At 56.8% G+C, this 17,358-nt stretch overlaps 1 protein-coding gene across 4 annotated transcripts in view; it reads right to left on the bottom strand.

Moving 5' to 3' along the window:
* Positions 1-13,012, bottom strand: part of LYAR (Ly1 antibody reactive) — a 34,820-nt gene extending 21,808 nt beyond the window's left edge. Inside the window, exons 1-2 of one of the 4 annotated variants that reach the window (XM_078771919.1) lie at positions 12,900-13,012; positions 1,065-1,197 (exon numbers count right to left, since the gene is read on the bottom strand). In XM_078771919.1, the coding sequence (XP_078628045.1) occupies positions 1,065-1,186 (122 nt within the window). In that variant the 5' untranslated portion in view covers positions 1,187-1,197; positions 12,900-13,012. Of the gene's footprint in view, positions 1-1,064; positions 1,198-12,273; positions 12,489-12,573; positions 12,618-12,899 lie in introns of those variants that run through there. The other 3 variants (XM_078771918.1, XM_078771917.1, XM_078771920.1) reach the window with 3 other exon arrangements.
* Between the last annotated feature and the right edge of the window lie 4,346 nt (positions 13,013-17,358).

Genomic DNA, 17,358 nt, shown 5'->3' with positions numbered 1-17,358 from the left:
GAGGGTGGGGGAGTTAGGATGTGCGAGGGGGTGGGAGGGTGGGGGAGTTAGGATGCGTGGGGGAGTTAGGATGCGTGGGGGAGTTAGGATGCGTGGGGGAGTTAGGATGCGTGGGGGAGTTAGGATGCGTGGGGGGAGTTAGGATGCGTGGGGGAGTTAGGATGCGTGGGGGAGTTAGGATGCGTGGGGGAGTTAGGATGCGTGGGGGAGTTAGGATGCGTGGGGGAGTTAGGATGCGTGGGGGAGTTAGGATGCGTGGGGGAGTTAGGATGCGTGGGGGAGTTAGGATGCGTGGGGGAGTTAGGATGCGTGGGGGAGTTAGGATGCGTGGGGGAGTTAGGATGCGTGGGGGAGTTAGGATGCGTGGGGGAGTTAGGATGCGTGGGGGAGTTAGGATGCGTGGGGGAGTTAGGATGCGTGGGGGAGTTAGGATGCGTGGGGGAGTTAGGATGCGTGGGGGAGTTAGGATGCGTGGGGGAGTTAGGATGCGTGGGGGAGTTAGGATGCGTGGGGGAGTTAGGATGCGTGGGGGAGTTAGGATGCGTGGGGGAGTTAGGATGCGTGGGAGAGTTAGGATGCATCAATTTCTGGAAACGTGGCTGTGTCGCTCATGCGGTGCCGGTTACCAGTAAGCTGGTACTCATTTTGCCAACCTCGGAAATATGACCGACTGAGTCAACCAACATGGTCTTATTTCAACGGCACGAGATTGTTGGATGACATGCACGTTGTTCCTTTGAACAGTTGTGCAATAATCAAACTCAAGACTCTGGCATCTTAAGCCCGCCACCTTAACCGTTAAGCCAACGCCAGGCTCTCGCAATGGTGAATAATAACTTTAAAAATGATTGCATCCCGATTTCCATCAAAATGTAAACAAATTCATCCTTGTGACGCACCCAACCTGTCCACCAAATTTATCCAAATCCATCCATAACCTGAGATATCGTGTTCACAGACAGACAAACAGAAATCAGACAAAGAGGGATGAAAACATTCCCTGCAGGCCAATAATACTGGATCCAAAAGACTTTATAAACAAGCCTCAGGAGGGTTACAATTACCTGAATTCCTTTCCGCAGTCGAGGCACGACAAACACAAGCATTTCCGACATTGCTGCTTGTGTTTTTCCACTTGGGATTTCTTCACACACTCCCCACAGGCCGAACAGTTGAAGGACACCATGATGATTGGAACTGGAAAATTAACGGAACATATTCACAGACAAGCAAAGTCTTAAGGATTGCAGGCCGATATAACAGAGAGAAAACCCTCATACAAGAGACGAGCGTTCCACGAGCATCAACGATGTAAACAAAAACAAAAAGCCTCTCATAAAGACAGCCATCAATCTATCTATAATTCCAGTAATCTCTGTGTGTATGTTTGTATGTTTGTATGTTTGTATGTTTGTATGTCTGTGACCGCTGTTTCTCGACAACCACGGGTCCGATATACTTGAAACTTGCCAGGTATATTGCTGGGGACCCGAGGATGTGCCTTTTCAAGGTTTCATATTAATCGGAGAAGTAGTTACCGAGCTATGTCCAAAAAACGATTCAACCAATCAGAGAGCAGCGAGCTATCACGTGTGCCGAACGTGGCGAACAGACTCTGCCTCGGACGGCACATTTGAGAGCGTATTCATTTATTTCACGTTGGAAAACTATGTTGCCGTTAAACTATGTTTTAAAACTAATTAAAACTAATTTGCGATTCATCGTAACTGCGATTTGCGACCTGAAGACTGCACTTCCGGCAGCCAATCACAGAACGCGTTGTTGCGTAGGCGTGGCCGATGTGAGAGCGAGCCGAGCCGAGCGCGTGCGCCATTACGGTTCGTAATTCGATTTCTTCCGGAGAAAATAATAATTTCTCGATTTCTTATGCGCATTATTTCTCCCAATTCAGTCAGAGCGAAGGGCGGAAGCGAAGAGCGTTGTTTTTTTTGTTTACGGGCGTACGGGCGTACGGGCGGGGTAGAGCGTACGGGTAGCGTTTTTTTTTTTTTTTGGCAAGGAACGGGCACCCACGTACGGGCATGCCCTAGTATATTAAATCAGAACAAGTGGGGAAAAGGAGAGGGGTGTGTTTGGAGGACATGGGACATAACTTTACTGGACAATACAAATTCTAATAGGTTTGAGTATAAATGAGGATTTCAAACCCCCATGACGAATGATAAACCACAACGAAATTTAGCATGAAATGCAATACAGTGAAACCTTGACTTACGAGTTTAATTCGTTCTGTGACCGAGCTCGTAACTCAATTTGCTCGTTTCTCAAATTAAATTTCCCCATTAAAATGCATTGAAATGCTATTAATCCGTTCCAGCCCCCAAAAAACCACACCAATTTTTTTTTTAATATACAGTATATATAAAAATATCTCGCGCTTTATATTTCACCTGTATGCAGCATACAAGTTGGCAGGATGGCCTGGACTGGAGGTACGCACACTTGACTCTAAACTGTCCAGCCTGGGTTTGAATCCCGACCCAGCTATAACCTGTCATGTCGGTGTTTCACAGGCAGGGTGATTCATCAATGTGTGTACCGCTAAACTGGGCGCCCCATTTGCGTCCCATTAGTTGTTGGATGTTAAGGATCTCACCGTGTTTTCCACAAAGAGAAGGCGAGCTATCGCCGGCACTCTGAACAAGTTGTGGCCTGGCATGCTCTTCTCCTCTGCCGTTATATACGTCCTCCTCGGCATCCTGCGAGCTGCTTCTCCGTCAACCACACAAACAACAACTTCTCCATCTCTTCATGGATAGAGGTCCGGAGCTTTGAAATAATCGTAACGCCCTTGGCTGGCGTTATAGCCTTTATCGACTCCTTCTGCTTCAAAATCGTACATATCGTAGAAGTACTACGATCGTACTGCCTCACCAAGTCGACAACACGCACACCTCGCTCATGTTTTTCGACGATTGCGTGTTTTATATCCAAGCACATCATCCTCTTCTTCTTCTCAGTACTGCCCTTGGCACTCAATTTCTTAGGACCCATGGTTAAAACGAAGAAATTTTCCAAAATAACCAAAATGCGAAAACAAAGCAGCAGCGATATACGGCAGAGATGCTTGCACGGCAAGATAACCACGTGACCTGAACCCACCTGGTGGCGGGTGGCGTAAGCTCCAAAATAACCAAAATGCGAAAACAAAGCAGCAGCGATATACGGCAGAGATGCTTGCACGGCAAGATAACCACGTGACCGGAACCCACCTGGTGGCGGGTGGCGTAAGCTCCAAAATAACCAAAATGCGAAAACAAAGCAGCAGCGATATACGGCAGAGATGCTTGCACGGCAAGATAACCACGTGACCGGAACCCACCTGGTGGCGGGTGGCGTAAGCTCCAAAATAACCAAAATGCGAAAACAAAGCAGCAGCGATATACGGCAGAGATGCTTGCACGGCAAGATAACCACGTGACCGGAACCCACCTGGTGGCGGGTGGCGTAAGCTCGTAACTCAGATCTCGGCTCGCATCTCAAAGCAATAAACCGCCCGAGCGACGGCTCGTATCTCGGAAAACTCGTAAGTTGGTGCACTCGTAAGTCAAGGTTTCACTGTATATATATATATATATACTCAACCTCAAAACCTTAGGACACTCATTGAAATACTCCACGCAAAAATGAAAAATATTTGAACACAGGTAAAGTTCAGTTTTCTTTACGAAACACATGTCAATAAACAAGAGGTTGCCTCAATCGCAAAAAAACAAAAAGCATGAACATCACAAGGGGTGGTGCAACAAAGGTCACAGCACTGCAACACAACCAAAAGAAAATGACACAGGAATGGACACAACACTCCTAACAGTCAAGGACAGAATGACAGCAGTCCTCAATATCGTGTGTGTCCTCACTGAGCTGTGATGCAGGCTGTACAGTGCATTCAGAAAGTATTCAGACCCCTTAACTTTTTTCCCATTTTATGTTATGTTGCGGCCTTATGCTGAAATAGTTTAAATTCACTTTTTCCCTCATCAATCTACACTCAATACCACATAATGACAAAGAGAAAACAGGATTTTAGAAAGTTTTGCAAATTTATTAAAAAGAAAAAAACTGCAATATCACATTGACATAAGTATTCAGACCCTTTGCTATGACACTTGAAATTTAGCTCAGGTGCCTCCCATTTCTCTTGATCATCTTTGACATGTTTCTACACCTTGATTGGAGTCCACCTGTGGTAAATTCAATTGATTGGACATGATTTGGAAAGGCAAACACCTGTCTATGTAAGGTCTCACAGCTGACAATGCATATCAGAGCAAAAACCAAGCCATGAGGTCGAAGGAACTGTCTGCAGAGCTCAGAGACAGGATTGTGTCGAGGCACAGATCTGGGGAAGCCTACAAAAAAAAATTCTGCTGCATTGAAGGATCCCAAGAGCACAGCGGCCTCCATCTATCTATAATTCCAGCAATCTCTGTGTGTGTGTGTGTGTGTGTCTGTGTGTCTGTGTGTCTGTGTGTGTGTTTGTTTGTTTGTCTGTGACCGCTGTTTCTCGACAACCACGGGTCCGATATACTTGAAACTTGCCAGGTATATTGCTGGGGACCCGAGGATGTGCCTTTTCAAGGTTTCATATTAATCGGAGAAGTAGTTACCGAACTATGTCCAAAAAACGATTCAACCAATCAGAGAGCAGCGAGCTATCACGTGTGCCGAACGTGGCGAACAGACTCTGCCTCGGACGGCACATTTGAGAGCGTATTCATTTATTTCACGTTGGAAAACTATGTTGCCGTTAAACTATGTTTTAAAACTAATTAAAACTAATTTGCGATTCATCGTAACTGCGATTTGCGACCTTCCGGACAGTGAAGACTGCACTTCCGGCAGCCAATCACAGAACGCGTTATTGCGTAGGCGTGGCCGATGTGAGAGCGAGCCGAGGCGAGCGCGTGCGCCATTACGGTTCGTAATTCGATTTCTTCCGGAGAAAATAATAATTTCTCGATTTCTTATGCGCATTATTTCTCCCAATTCAGTCAGAGCGAAGGGCGGAAGCGAAGAGCGTTGTTTTTTTTGTTTACGGGCGTACGGGCGGGGTAGAGCGTACGGGTAGCGTTTTTTTTTTTTTTTTGGCAAGGAACGGGCACCCACGTACGGGCATGCCCTAGTCTATCTATAATTCCAGTAATCTCTGTGTGTTTGTTTGTTTGTACGTTTGTTTGTTTGTCTGTGACCGCTGTTTCTCGACAACCACGGGTCCGATATACTTTAAACTTGCCAGGTATATTGCTGGGGACCCGAGGATGTGCCTTTTCAAGGTTTCATATTAATCGGACAATTACTTACCGAGCTATGTCCAAAAAACGATTCAACCAATCAGAGAGCAGCGAGCTATCGCGTGTGCCGAACGTGGCGAACACACTCTGCCTCGGATGGCACATTTGAGAGCGTATTCATTTATTTCACGTTTGCAAACTATGTTGCCGCTATGTTGGCGTTAAACTATGTTTTAAAACTAATAAAAACCATTTCATCTAAATAGAGGGGGGGGGGGGGGGGATTGTCACTGTACTCGCAAGCCGTTCGCCGTTCGCTTTGGCGTTGCGAATGGACCAACACATTTCATGGACCAAACCATTTCATGTAAAGCGTTCGCCGTTCGCTTTGGCGTTGCGAATGGACCAAAACATTTCATGGACCAAACCATTTCATGTAAATAGAGGGGGGGATATAATGATATAGATATAGTACGGGCATGCCCTAGTAATTCTTAAATGGAAGAAGTTTGGAACAACCAGGACTCTTCCTAGAGCTGGCCGCCCTGCCAAACCTAGCAATCGGGGGAGAAGGGCCTTGGTAAGAGAGGTGACCAAGATCCCGATGGTCACTCTGGCTGAGCTCCAGAGATCCTGTGTGGAGATGGGAGAAATTTCCTGAAGGACAACCATCACCGCAACACTCCACCGATCTGGGCTTTATGGCAGAGTGGCCAGACGGAAGCCTCGCCTCGGTGAAAGACACATGAAAGCACCGCTTGGAGTTTGCAAAAAAGCACCGAAAGGACTCTCAGACTGAGAAACAAGAATCTGTGGGCTTTTATGTGTCTTTCACCAAGGAGAGGCTTCCGTCTGGCCACTCTGCCATAAAGCCCAGATCGGTGGAGTGTTGCGGTGATGGTTGTCCTTCAGGAAATTTCTCCCATCTCCACACAGGATCTCTGGAGCTCAGCCGTTGTGACCATCGGGTTCTTGGTCACCTCTCTTACCAAGGCCCTTCTCCCCCGATTGCTCAGTTTGGCCGGGCGGCCAGCTCTAGGAAGAGTCCTGGTTGTTCCAAACTTCTTCCATTTAAGAATTAAGGAGGCCACTGTGCTCTTGGGAACCTTCAATGCAGCAGAAATTTTTTGTAGTCTTCCCCAGATCTGTGCCTCGACACAATCCTGTCTCTGAGCTCTGCAGGCAGTTCCTTCGACCTCATGGCTTGGTTTCTGCTCTGATATGCATTGTCAGCTGTGTGACCTTATATAGACAGGTGTGTGCCTTTCCAAATCATGTCCAATCAATTGAATTTACCACAGGTGGACTCCAATCAAGGTGAAGAAACATCTCAAAGATGATCAAGAGAAATACGAGCCACCTGAGCTAAATTTAATGTGTCATAGCAAAGGGTCTGAATACTTATGTAAATGTGATATTTCAGTTTTTTCTTTTTAATAAATTTGCAAGGCTTCCTAAAATCCTGTTTTTTCTTTGTCATTATGGGGTATTGAGTAGATTGATGAGGGAAAAAATGAATTTAAACGATTTCAGCATAAGGCTGCTACATAACATAAAATGGGGAAAAAGAGAAGGGGTCTGAATACTTTCTGAATGCACTGTACACCTCCGACGCATGCTCTGTACCAGGATGCCCAGGGGGGGGTGGGAGGGTGGGGGAGTTAGGATGCGTAGGGGGTGGGAGGATGGGGGAGTTGGGATGTATGGGGGGGTGGGAGGATGGGGGAGTTGGGATGCGTGAGGGGTGGGAGGGCGGGGGAGTTGGGATGCGTGGGGGGTGGGATTGGCGAGTTGGGATGCGTAAGGGGTGGGAGGGCGGGGGAGTTGGGATGCGTGGGGGTGGGAGGATGGGGGAGTTGGGATGCGTGGGGGGTGGGAGGATGGGGGAGTTGGGATGCATGAGGGGTGGGAGGATGGGTGAGTGGGGGTGAGAGGATGGGTGAGTTGGGATGCATGGGGAGTGGGAGGGTGGGGGAGTTGGGATGCATGGGGGGTGGGAGGGTGGGGCAGTTCGGATGCTCTGGAGTTGGGATGTGCAGGGGGTGGGAGGGTGGGGGTGTTGGGATGTGTGGGGGTTCGGGGAGTTAGGATGTGCGGGGGGGGGGGGGGGGAGGGTGGGGGAGCTAGGATGCTCAAGGGGTGGGAGGGTGGGAGGATGGCGGAGTTAGGATGCTTGGGGGGTGGGAGGATGGGGGAGTTAGGATGCTTGGGGGGTGGGAGGATGGGGGAGTTAGGATGCTTAGGGGGTGGGAGGATGGGGGAGTTTGGATGCGTGAGAGGAGTTGGGATGCGTGGGGCGTGGGAGGATGGGGGAGTTGGGATGTGCGGGGGTTCAGGGAGTTTGGATGTGTGGGGGGGGGGGAGGTGGAGGGGGGGAGGGTGGAGGAGCAAGGATGCTCAGGGGGTGGGAGGGTGGGGGAGTTGGGATGTGCGGAGGGTGGGAGGATGGGGGAGTTAGGATGCGTGAGGGGTGGGAGGATGGGGGAGTTGGGATGCGTGAGGGCGGGGGAGTTGGGATGCGTGAGGGCGGGGGAGTTGGGATGCGTGAGGGGTGGGAGGGCGGGGGAGTTGGGATGCGTGAGGGGTGGGAGGGCGGGGGAGTTGGGATGCGTGAGGGGTGGGAGGGCGGGGGAGTTGGGATGCGTGAGGGGTGGGAGGGCGGGGGAGTTGGGATGCGTGAGGTGTGGGAGGGCGGGGGAGTTGGGATGCGTGAGGGGTGGGAGGGCGGGGGAGTTGGGATGCGTGAGGGGTGGGAGGGCGGGGGAGTTGGGATGCGTGAGGGGTGGGAGGGCGGGGGAGTTGGGATGCGTGAGGGGTGGGAGGGCGGGGGAGTTGGGATGCGTGAGGGGTGGGAGGGCGGGGGAGTTGGGATGCGTGAGGGGTGGGAGGGCGGGGGAGTTGGGATGCGTGAGGGGGTGGGAGGGCGGGGGAGTTGGGATGCGTGAGGGGTGGGAGGGCGGGGGAGTTGGGATGCGTGAGGGGTGGGAGGGCGGGGGAGTTGGGATGCGTGAGGGGTGGGAGGGCAGGGGAGTTGGGATGCGTGAGGGGTGGGAGGGCGGGGGAGTTGGGATGCGTGAGGGGTGGGAGGGCGGGGGAGTTGGGATGCGTGAGGGGTGGGAGGGCGGGGGAGTTGGGATGCGTGAGGGGTGGGAGGGCGGGGGAGTTGGGATGCGTGAGGGGTGGGAGGGCGGGGGAGTTGGGATGCGTGAGGGGTGGGAGGGCGGGGGAGTTGGGATGCGTGGGGGGTGGGAGGATGGGGGAGTTGGGATGCGTGGGGGGTGGGAGGATGGGGGAGTTGGGATGCGTGAGGGGTGGGAGGATGGGGGAGTTGGGATGTGCGGAGGGTGGGAGGATGGGGGAGTTAGGATGTGTGGGGGGTGGGAGGATGGGGGAGTTGGGATGTGCGGAGGGTGGGAGGATGGGGGAGTTAGGATGTGTGGGGGGTGGGAGGATGGGAGAGTTGGGATTCGTGAAGGGTGGGAGGGTGGGGGAGTTGGGATGCGTGGGGGGTGGGGGTGGGAGGATGGGGGAGTTGGGATGCGTGGGGAGTGAGAGGATGGGGGGAGTTGGGATGCTTGAGGGGTGGGAGGGCGGGGGGGGTTGGGATGCGTGAGGGGTGGGAGGGCGGGGGAGTTGGGATGCGTGAGGGGTGGGAGGGCGGGGGAGTTGGGATGCGTGAGGGGTGGGAGGGCAGGGGAGTTGGGATGCGTGGGGGGTGGGAGGATGGGTGAGTTGGGATGCGTGGGGGGGTGGAAGGGTGGGGGAGTTGGGCAGTTAGGATGCTCTTGAGTTGTGATGTGCAGGGGGTGGGAGGGTGGGGGAGTTGTGATGTGCAGGGGGTGGGAGGGTGGGGGAGTTGTGATGTGCAGGGGGTGGGAGGGTGGGGGAGTTGTGATGTGCAGGGGGTGGGAGGGTGGGGGAGTTGTGATGTGCAGGGGGTGGGAGGGTGGGGGAGTTGTGATGTGCAGGGGGTGGGAGGGTGGGGGAGTTGTGATGTGCAGGGGGTGGGAGGGTGGGGGAGTTGTGATGTGCAGGGGGTGGGAGGGTGGGGGAGTTGTGATGTGCAGGGGGTGGGAGGGTGGGGGAGTTGTGATGTGCAGGGGGTGGGAGGGTGGGGGAGTTGTGATGTGCAGGGGGTGGGAGGGTGGGGGAGTTAGGATGCTTAGGGGGTGGGAGGATGGGGGAGTTTGGATGCGTGAGAGGAGTTGGGATGCGTGGGGCGTGGGAGGATGGGGGAGTTGGGATGTGCGGGGGTTCAGGGAGTTTGGATGTGTGGGGAGGGGGGAGGTGGAGGGGGGAGGGTGGAGGAGCTAGGATGCTCAGGGGGTGGGAGGGTGGGGGAGTTGGGATGTGCGGAGGGTGGGAGGATGGGGGAGTTAGGATGCGTGAGGGGTGGGAGGATGGGGGAGTTGGGATGCGTGAGGGCGGGGGAGTTGGGATACGTGAGGGCGGGGGAGTTGGGATGCGTGAGGGGTGGGAGGGCGGGGGAGTTGGGATGCGTGAGGGGTGGGAGGGCGGGGGAGTTGGGATGCGTGAGGGGTGGGAGGGCGGGGGAGTTGGGATGCGTGAGGGGTGGGAGGGCGGGGGAGTTGGGATGCGTGAGGGGTGGGAGGGCGGGGGAGTTGGGATGCGTGAGGTGTGGGAGGGCGGGGGAGTTGGGATGCGTGAGGGGTGGGAGGGCGGGGGAGTTGGGATGCGTGAGGGGTGGGAGGGCGGGGGAGTTGGGATGCGTGAGGGGTGGGAGGGCGGGGGAGTTGGGATGCGTGAGGGGTGGGAGGGCGGGGGAGTTGGGATGCGTGAGGGGTGGGAGGGCGGGGGAGTTGGGATGCGTGAGGGGTGGGAGGGCGGGGGAGTTGGGATGCGTGAGGGGTGGGAGGGCGGGGGAGTTGGGATGCGTGAGGGGTGGGAGGGCGGGGGAGTTGGGATGCGTGAGGGGTGGGAGGGCGGGGGAGTTGGGATGCGTGAGGGGTGGGAGGGCGGGGGAGTTGGGATGCGTGAGGGGTGGGAGGGCGGGGGAGTTGGGATGCGTGAGGGGTGGGAGGGCAGGGGAGTTGGGATGCGTGAGGGGTGGGAGGGCGGGGGAGTTGGGATGCGTGAGGGGTGGGAGGGCGGGGGAGTTGGGATGCGTGAGGGGTGGGAGGGCGGGGGAGTTGGGATGCATGAGGGGTGGGAGGGCGGGGGAGTTGGGATGCGTGGGGGGTGGGAGGATGGGGGAGTTGGGATGCGTGGGGGGTGGGAGGATGGGGGAGTTGGGATGCGTGAGGGGTGGGAGGATGGGGGAGTTGGGATGTGCGGAGGGTGGGAGGATGGGGGAGTTAGGATGTGTGGGGGGTGGGAGGATGGGGGAGTTGGGATGTGCGGAGGGTGGGAGGATGGGGGAGTTAGGATGTGTGGGGGGTGGGAGGATGGGAGAGTTGGGATTCGTGAAGGGTGGGAGGGTGGGGGAGTTGGGATGCGTGGGGGGTGGGGTGGGAGGATGGGGGAGTTGGGATGCGTGGGGAGTGAGAGGATGGGGGAGTTGGGATGCTTGAGGGGTGGGAGGGCGGGGGGGGTTGGGATGCGTGAGGGGTGGGAGGGCGGGGGAGTTGGGATGCGTGAGGGGTGGGAGGGCGGGGGAGTTGGGATGCGTGAGGGGTGGGAGGGCAGGGGAGTTGGGATGCGTGGGGGGTGGGAGGATGGGTGAGTTGGGATGCGTGGGGGGGTGGAAGGGTGGGGGAGTTGGGCAGTTAGGATGCTCTTGAGTTGTGATGTGCAGGGGGTGGGAGGGTGGGGGAGTTGTGATGTGCAGGGGGTGGGAGGGTGGGGGAGTTGTGATGTGCAGGGGGTGGGAGGGTGGGGGAGTTGTGATGTGCAGGGGGTGGGAGGGTGGGGGAGTTGTGATGTGCAGGGGGTGGGAGGGTGGGGGAGTTGTGATGTGCAGGGGGTGGGAGGGTGGGGGAGTTGTGATGTGCAGGGGGTGGGAGGGTGGGGGAGTTGTGATGTGCAGGGGGTGGGAGGGTGGGGGAGTTGGGATGTGCAGGGGGTGGGAGGGTGGGGGAGTTGGGATGTGTGGGGGGGGGGGGGGGGTGGGAGAGCTAGGATGCTCAGGGGGTGGGAGGGTAGGGGAGTTGGGATGTGCGGAGGGTGGGAGGGAGGGTGGGTGAGAGGGTGGGGGAGTTGGGATGTGCGGGGGGTGGGAGGATGGGGGAATTGGGATGTGCGGGGGATGGAGGGTGGGGGAGTTGGGATGTGCGGGTTTGAGTCAGGATGTGCGTGGGAGACTGGGGGGAGGTGGGATGGTAGGGGAGTTGGATGTGCAGGGGGGGGGGGGTGAGGGTTGGAGAGTGGGAGAGTTAGGGTGTCATGTGGGGGTGTTGGGGTGAGGGAGTTGGGGGTCGTGTGGGGGGGGGGGGGGGTATGGTATGGGTGGAGGAGAGAGTTAGTATGCTGGGGGGTAGGGGGGTGGGGGGAGGGGTTAACAACACGTCATTACTATGAACATCATTACTAATACTATGAACGACATTACTAGGAACGACATCATTACGATGGACATCATTACCATGAACGACATCATTATTATGTACATTACTATGCTATGTACATTACTATGTACGGTTACTATAATTACTATGTACGACATTACTAATACTATGTAGGGCTACATTACTATGTACGACGTTACTATGATTACTATGTACGCCTACATTACGATGTACGACGTTACTATGATTACTATGTACATTACTATGTACGACATTACTAATACTATGTACGCCTACATTACTATGTACGACATCAGATCAATACTGCCAATGAAACCATAAGGACTCCCAGGGTGGATTTAGAAACCACGTGCACAAGCACAAGCACAAGCACAAGCACAAGCTCATCTTCGCAGAATTCTCACAAACCTGAACAACCAAAAGTCAAACAAACGTAAACTCAAAATGCCAATCAAATTTGCTACGAAACAAAACCATTCAAGCAACCACAAAGTGAACCGAAATCGGGAACGATTAAATGTTTCAACGAAAACCTCATTCACGCAGTCCACGTGTACTCGTGTAGACCTTTCCTTCCGGATTGTATCGACCATGAACCGGAAATAATCTCTCAATTCGGGATCACAATTCATATTTAGGATTCCATACAGTATTTCTAAACCTCAAGGGACGACATATTACAATGTACTTAAACATTTCCTTCCTTCAATGTGGTTGTAAGAAAGCTGGCGCCTGCATCGCCGACATCGTCGCGCAACATTTTGAAATAATCGTTTTGTGCCACTCTTAGTTTTACCTTAAATTACCAATAAATACAATTATAAAGAGCTTACGGTACTGAAGGCGGCGCGGAAGTCAAAGAGATCCTAATAGAGTGGAGTGGTGTGAGCGCTGCCACGAACTATACCGAGATGGCCGCTAAGAATTGCATTAAAAACTCCTGCAAATCCACGGTCTTTCTTTGTCGTTGTAATACTAATACGTACTGTTATGAAATCACGTCGAGACCTCTGGTTCCAGATACGAGGCTTTATTGAAATCTATCTCCACATACCCTATAAAAACAGAACAAAGAATAATGTCAGAACTACGGTACAGCAAAGATTCTACCAGCATATCATCGTTCATAAGCAAGCAAATAATCCATTCCCCGTCATACCTTTCTCCAGCGTCCGCTCATAACAGAATGATATGAAACCAAAGGCAAAACCTCCTCCTTCCACGGCAACCCATTCTATTCCCTTCTTGAGGTCAATTCATTCGAATCCTCTTCTTCATTTATTTCAAATACGGAACTTTAATGTGTTCACGTGCTTGAGAAAAACAGCCTTATATGGAAGATGTAACTGTAAGTGCTCATTCCACCAATCCTTGTCTAAGTCAGACTGAGATTCATTTGCCGTCTTGTCTTCAACTACCTCATGTGGGAAACTGTTCCTGTGAGGGAGGTGGAGGTGGGGCGTGAGGGAGAGGGAGGTAGGGAGAGGGGAGGGAGAGGGAGGTAGGGAGAGGGGGGGGAGAGAGGGAGGGAGAGGGGGGGGAGAGAGGGAGGGAGAGGGGGGGGAGAGAGGGAGGGAGAGAGGGAGGGAGGGAGAGGGGGGGGAGAGAGGGAGGGAGGGAGAGGGGGGGGAGAGAGAGAGGGAGAGGGGGGGGAGAGAGGGAGGGAGGGAGAGAGGGAGGGGGAGGGGAAAGGGAGGGAGAGAGGGAGGGGGAGGGGAAAGGGAGGGGGAGGGGAAAGGGAGAGGGAGGGAGGGAGAGGGAGGGAGGGAGAGGGAGGGAGAGGGAGGGAGGGAGAGGGAGGGAGGGGAGAGGGAGGGAGGGAGGGGAGAGGGAGGGGAGAGGGATGGAGGGGAGAGGGATGGAGGGGAGAGGGAGGGAGGGGAGAGGGAGGGAGGGGAGAGGGAGGGGAGAGGGAGGGAGAGGGAGGGGAGAGGGAGGGAGAGGGAGGGAGGGGAGAGGGAGGGAGAGGGAGGGAGGGGAGAGGGAGGGAGAGGGAGGGAGGGGAGAGGGAGGAGGGAGGGAGGAGAGAGGGAGGGGAGGGAGGGAGGGGAGAGGAGAGGGAGGGGAGAGGAGAGGGAGGGGAGAGGGAGGGAGGGGAGAGGGAGGGAGGGAGAGGGAGGGAGGGAGAGAGGGAGGGAGAGGGGGAGGGGGAGAGAGGGAGGGAGGGGGGAGGGAGGGAGGGAGAGGGAGGGAGGGAGAGAGGGAGGGAGAGGGGGAGGGGGAGGGAGGGAGAGAGGGAGGGGGAGGGAGAGAGGGAGGGGGAGGGAGGAGGGGGAGAGGGGAGGGGAGAGGGAGGGAGAGGGAGGGAGAGGGAGAGAGGGAGGGGGAGGGGGGAGGGAGAGAGGGAGGGAGGGGGAGGGGGGAGAGAGGGAGGGAGGGGGAGGGAGAGGGGGAGGGAGAGGGAGGGAGGTAGGGGAGAGGGAGGGGGGGAGGGAGAGGGAGGGAGGGAGAGGGAGAGAGGAGGGAGGGAGAGGGAGGGAGGGAGAGAGGAGGGAGGAGAGAGGGAGGGGAGAGAGGGAGGGAGGGGAGAGAGGGAGGGAGGGGAGAGAGGGAGGGAGGGAGGGGAGAGAGGGAGGGAGGGGAGAGGGAGGGAGGGGAGAGGGAGGGAGGGGAGAGGAGAGGGAGAGGGAGGGAGGGAGAGGAGAGGGAGAGGGAGGGAGGGGAGAGGGAGGGAGGGGAGAGGGAGGGAGGGGAGAGGGAGGGAGGGGAGAGGGAGAGGGAGGGAGGGGAGAGGGAGAGGGAGGGAGGGGAGAGGGAGGGGGGAGAGAGAGGGAGGGGGGGAGAGGGAGGGAGGGAGGGGAGAGGGAGGGAGGAGAGAGGGAGGGGAGAGGGAGAGGGAGGGGAGAGGGAGGGAGGGGAGAGGGAGGGAGGAGAGAGGGAGGGGAGAGGGAGAGGGAGGGAGGGGAGAGGGAGGGGAGAGGGAGTGGAGAGGGAGGGAGGGGAGAGGGAGAGGGAGGGGAGAGGGAGGGGAGAGGGAGGGGAGAGGGAGAGGGAGGGGGGAGGGAAGGGAGAGGGAGGGGGGAGGGAAGGGAGAGGGAAGGGAGAGGGAGGGAGAGGGAGGGGAGGGAGGTAGAGGGAGGGGAGGGAGAGGGAGGGAGGTAGGGGGAGGGAGAGGGAGGGAGAGAGGGAGGGAGGTAGGGGGAGGGAGAGGGAGAGAGGAGGGAGAGGGAGGGATAGAGGAGGGAGGGAGAGGGAGGGAGGAGAGAGGGAGGGGAGAGGGAGGGAGGGAGGTAGGGGGAGGGAGAGGGAGAGAGGAGGGAGAGGGAGGGAGGGAGAGGGAGGGAGGAGAGAGGGAGGGGAGAGGGAGGGAGGGGAGAGGGAGGGGAGAGGGAGGGGAGGGGAGAGGGAGGGGAGAGGGAGGGAGGGGAGAGGGAGGGAGGGGAGAGGGAGAGGGAGGGAGGGGAGGGGAGAGGGAGGGAGGGGAGAGGGAGAGGGAGGGAGGGAGGGAGAGGGAGGGAGGGGAGAGGGAGGGAGAGGGAGGGAGGGAGAGGGGAGAGGGAGGGAGGGGAGAGGGAGGGAGAGGGAGGGGAGAGGGAGGGAGAGGGAGAGGGAGGGGAGAGGGAGAGGGAGGGGAGAGGGAAGGGAGGGAGAGGGAAGGGAGGGAGAGGGAGGGGAGAGGAGAGGGAGGGGAGAGGGAGAGGGAGGGGAGAGGGAGGGAGGGGAGAGGGAGGGAGGGGAGAGGGAGGGAGGGGAGAGGGAGGGAGAGGAGAGAGGGAGGGGAGAGGGAGGGGAGGGGAGAGGGAGGGGAGGGGAGAGGGAGGGGAGAGGGAGGGGAGGGGAGAGGGGGGAGGGGAGAGGGAGGGAGGGGAGAGGAGAGGGAGGGGAGGGGAGAGGGAGGGAGGGGAGAGGAGAGGGAGGGGAGAGGAGAGGGAGGGGAGAGGAGAGGGAGGGGAGAGGAGGGGGAGGGGAGAGGAGAGGGAGGGGAGAGGAGAGGGAGGGAGGGAGGGAGGTAGGGGGAGGGAGGGAGGTAGGGGGAGGGAGAGGGAGAGGGAGGGAGGTGGAGAGGGAGAGAGGGAGGGAGGGAGAGGGAGGGAGAGGGAGGGAGGAGAGAGGGAGGGGAGAGAGGGAGGGAGGGGAGAGGGAGGGGAGAGGGAGGGAGGGAGAGGGAGAGGGAGGGAGGGGAGAGGGAGGGGGGAGGGGAGAGGGAGGGAGGTAGGAGGGGAGAGGGAGAGGGAGGGGAGAGGGAGGGGAGAGGCGGAGCAGGATGGCGGGAGGGGAGATGGCGGGAGGGGAGAGGGTGGCAGGGAGGGAGGGGAGAGGGTGGGAGGGGGAGACAGACACAGGGAGGGAGGGGGGGAGACAAAGGGAGGGGGGAGACGGAGGAGGAGGGAGGGGGAGACGGAGGGAGGGGGGAGACGGAGGAGGAGGGAGGGGGAGACGGAGGGAGGGGGGAGATGGAGGGAGGTGTCGTATGAATATGTGAGCTGAGGGCGGGGGCCTGAGTCTGGATGTGAGATACGAGGCCGAGTTACGTGGCTTGCTGTGCTGTTCATTAAACTGGTCATCTCCTAAGTTGCGACTCGGATTCATCTTATTACATGGTGGCAGCGAAAGGCGAACCTACAAACCCGATTGCAACCCCATCTAGGGATTCGTAGCCAAGCTCACAATGGCGGACGCACCCATGATGCCACGCATGGATTGGACCAGCGCCAACCTCAGTGAAGCGTTCGAGCTATTCAGAAAGCGTACCCAGCTGTACTTTTCTGTGAAGGATGTAGCAGGTGACAAACAAGTCGACCACATTCTCCTGCTATCAGGTGAGGAAGACCTGCGACGCAACAGTTCGTGGGGCCTTGAGAACGCCGACGGCACAAGGCCTAACACCGTGACGCCAGCGATTGTTTGGCAGTGTTTTGAAGCTGAGCTGAAACCCCAGGCAAATTACCGTGTGGCTCGTTTCTGCGTACAGCGATTTAAGCAGGACGAAGATGAAACTATGGACAATTTCATCTCCAGATGTCGCCAGCAAGCGAGCAAATGCAAGTTCAAGACCCCCGAGGCGGACGAGGGCATATTAAAACAGCTCATTGCAGGGACGTGGTATCAGGAGCTACAGAAAGAGCTCCTCGCGAAGGATGACTCTCTCACGCTGGACCAAGCCCTGGAAATAAGTCGGGCACATGAGGCCTCTGTCACTCACATGCAGCAGTTTACCCAGACCCAACAGGCAACCAATTTTGTCCACACCATTGGGTACCACCCAAAAGAGTGCCGTTTCTGTGGAAGACAGCATCCACCCCAGCCCCGACGCCGATGCCCAGCATGGGGCTCAACCTGTGAGGCATGCGGAAAGCAAAACCACTGGAAGGCCGTCTGTCTCAAGAGCGAGGCAAGGACAAGGCCAGCAGACAACCCGCCCAGACATCAGAGGGCACAAATCCTTCGCCCGAAAGCCCATCCACACCCTGGGGAGAGATGAAGACCCAGACGGGGACTGCGACACGTTGAGTTTCACAACCATCAAAATCCACAGCCAGACCATGGATTCCCGGCGAGAGATTTTCACGCACTTGGCCATTTCACTACCTGACCGAGCTGGTGTTCACTCCCTGAGAGTCAAGGTCGATACTGGGGCAGAGGGCAATACCTTGCCCCTTTGGATATACAGACAAATG

This window comes from Myxine glutinosa, chromosome 2 (genome assembly GCF_964187855.1).
Source record: "Myxine glutinosa chromosome 2, kmMyxGlut1.1, whole genome shotgun sequence".
Taxonomy (NCBI): domain Eukaryota; kingdom Metazoa; phylum Chordata; class Myxini; order Myxiniformes; family Myxinidae; genus Myxine; species Myxine glutinosa.
Note: the sequence above shows the minus strand (reverse complement) of the source record. Positions and strands in the feature narration are given on the sequence as shown.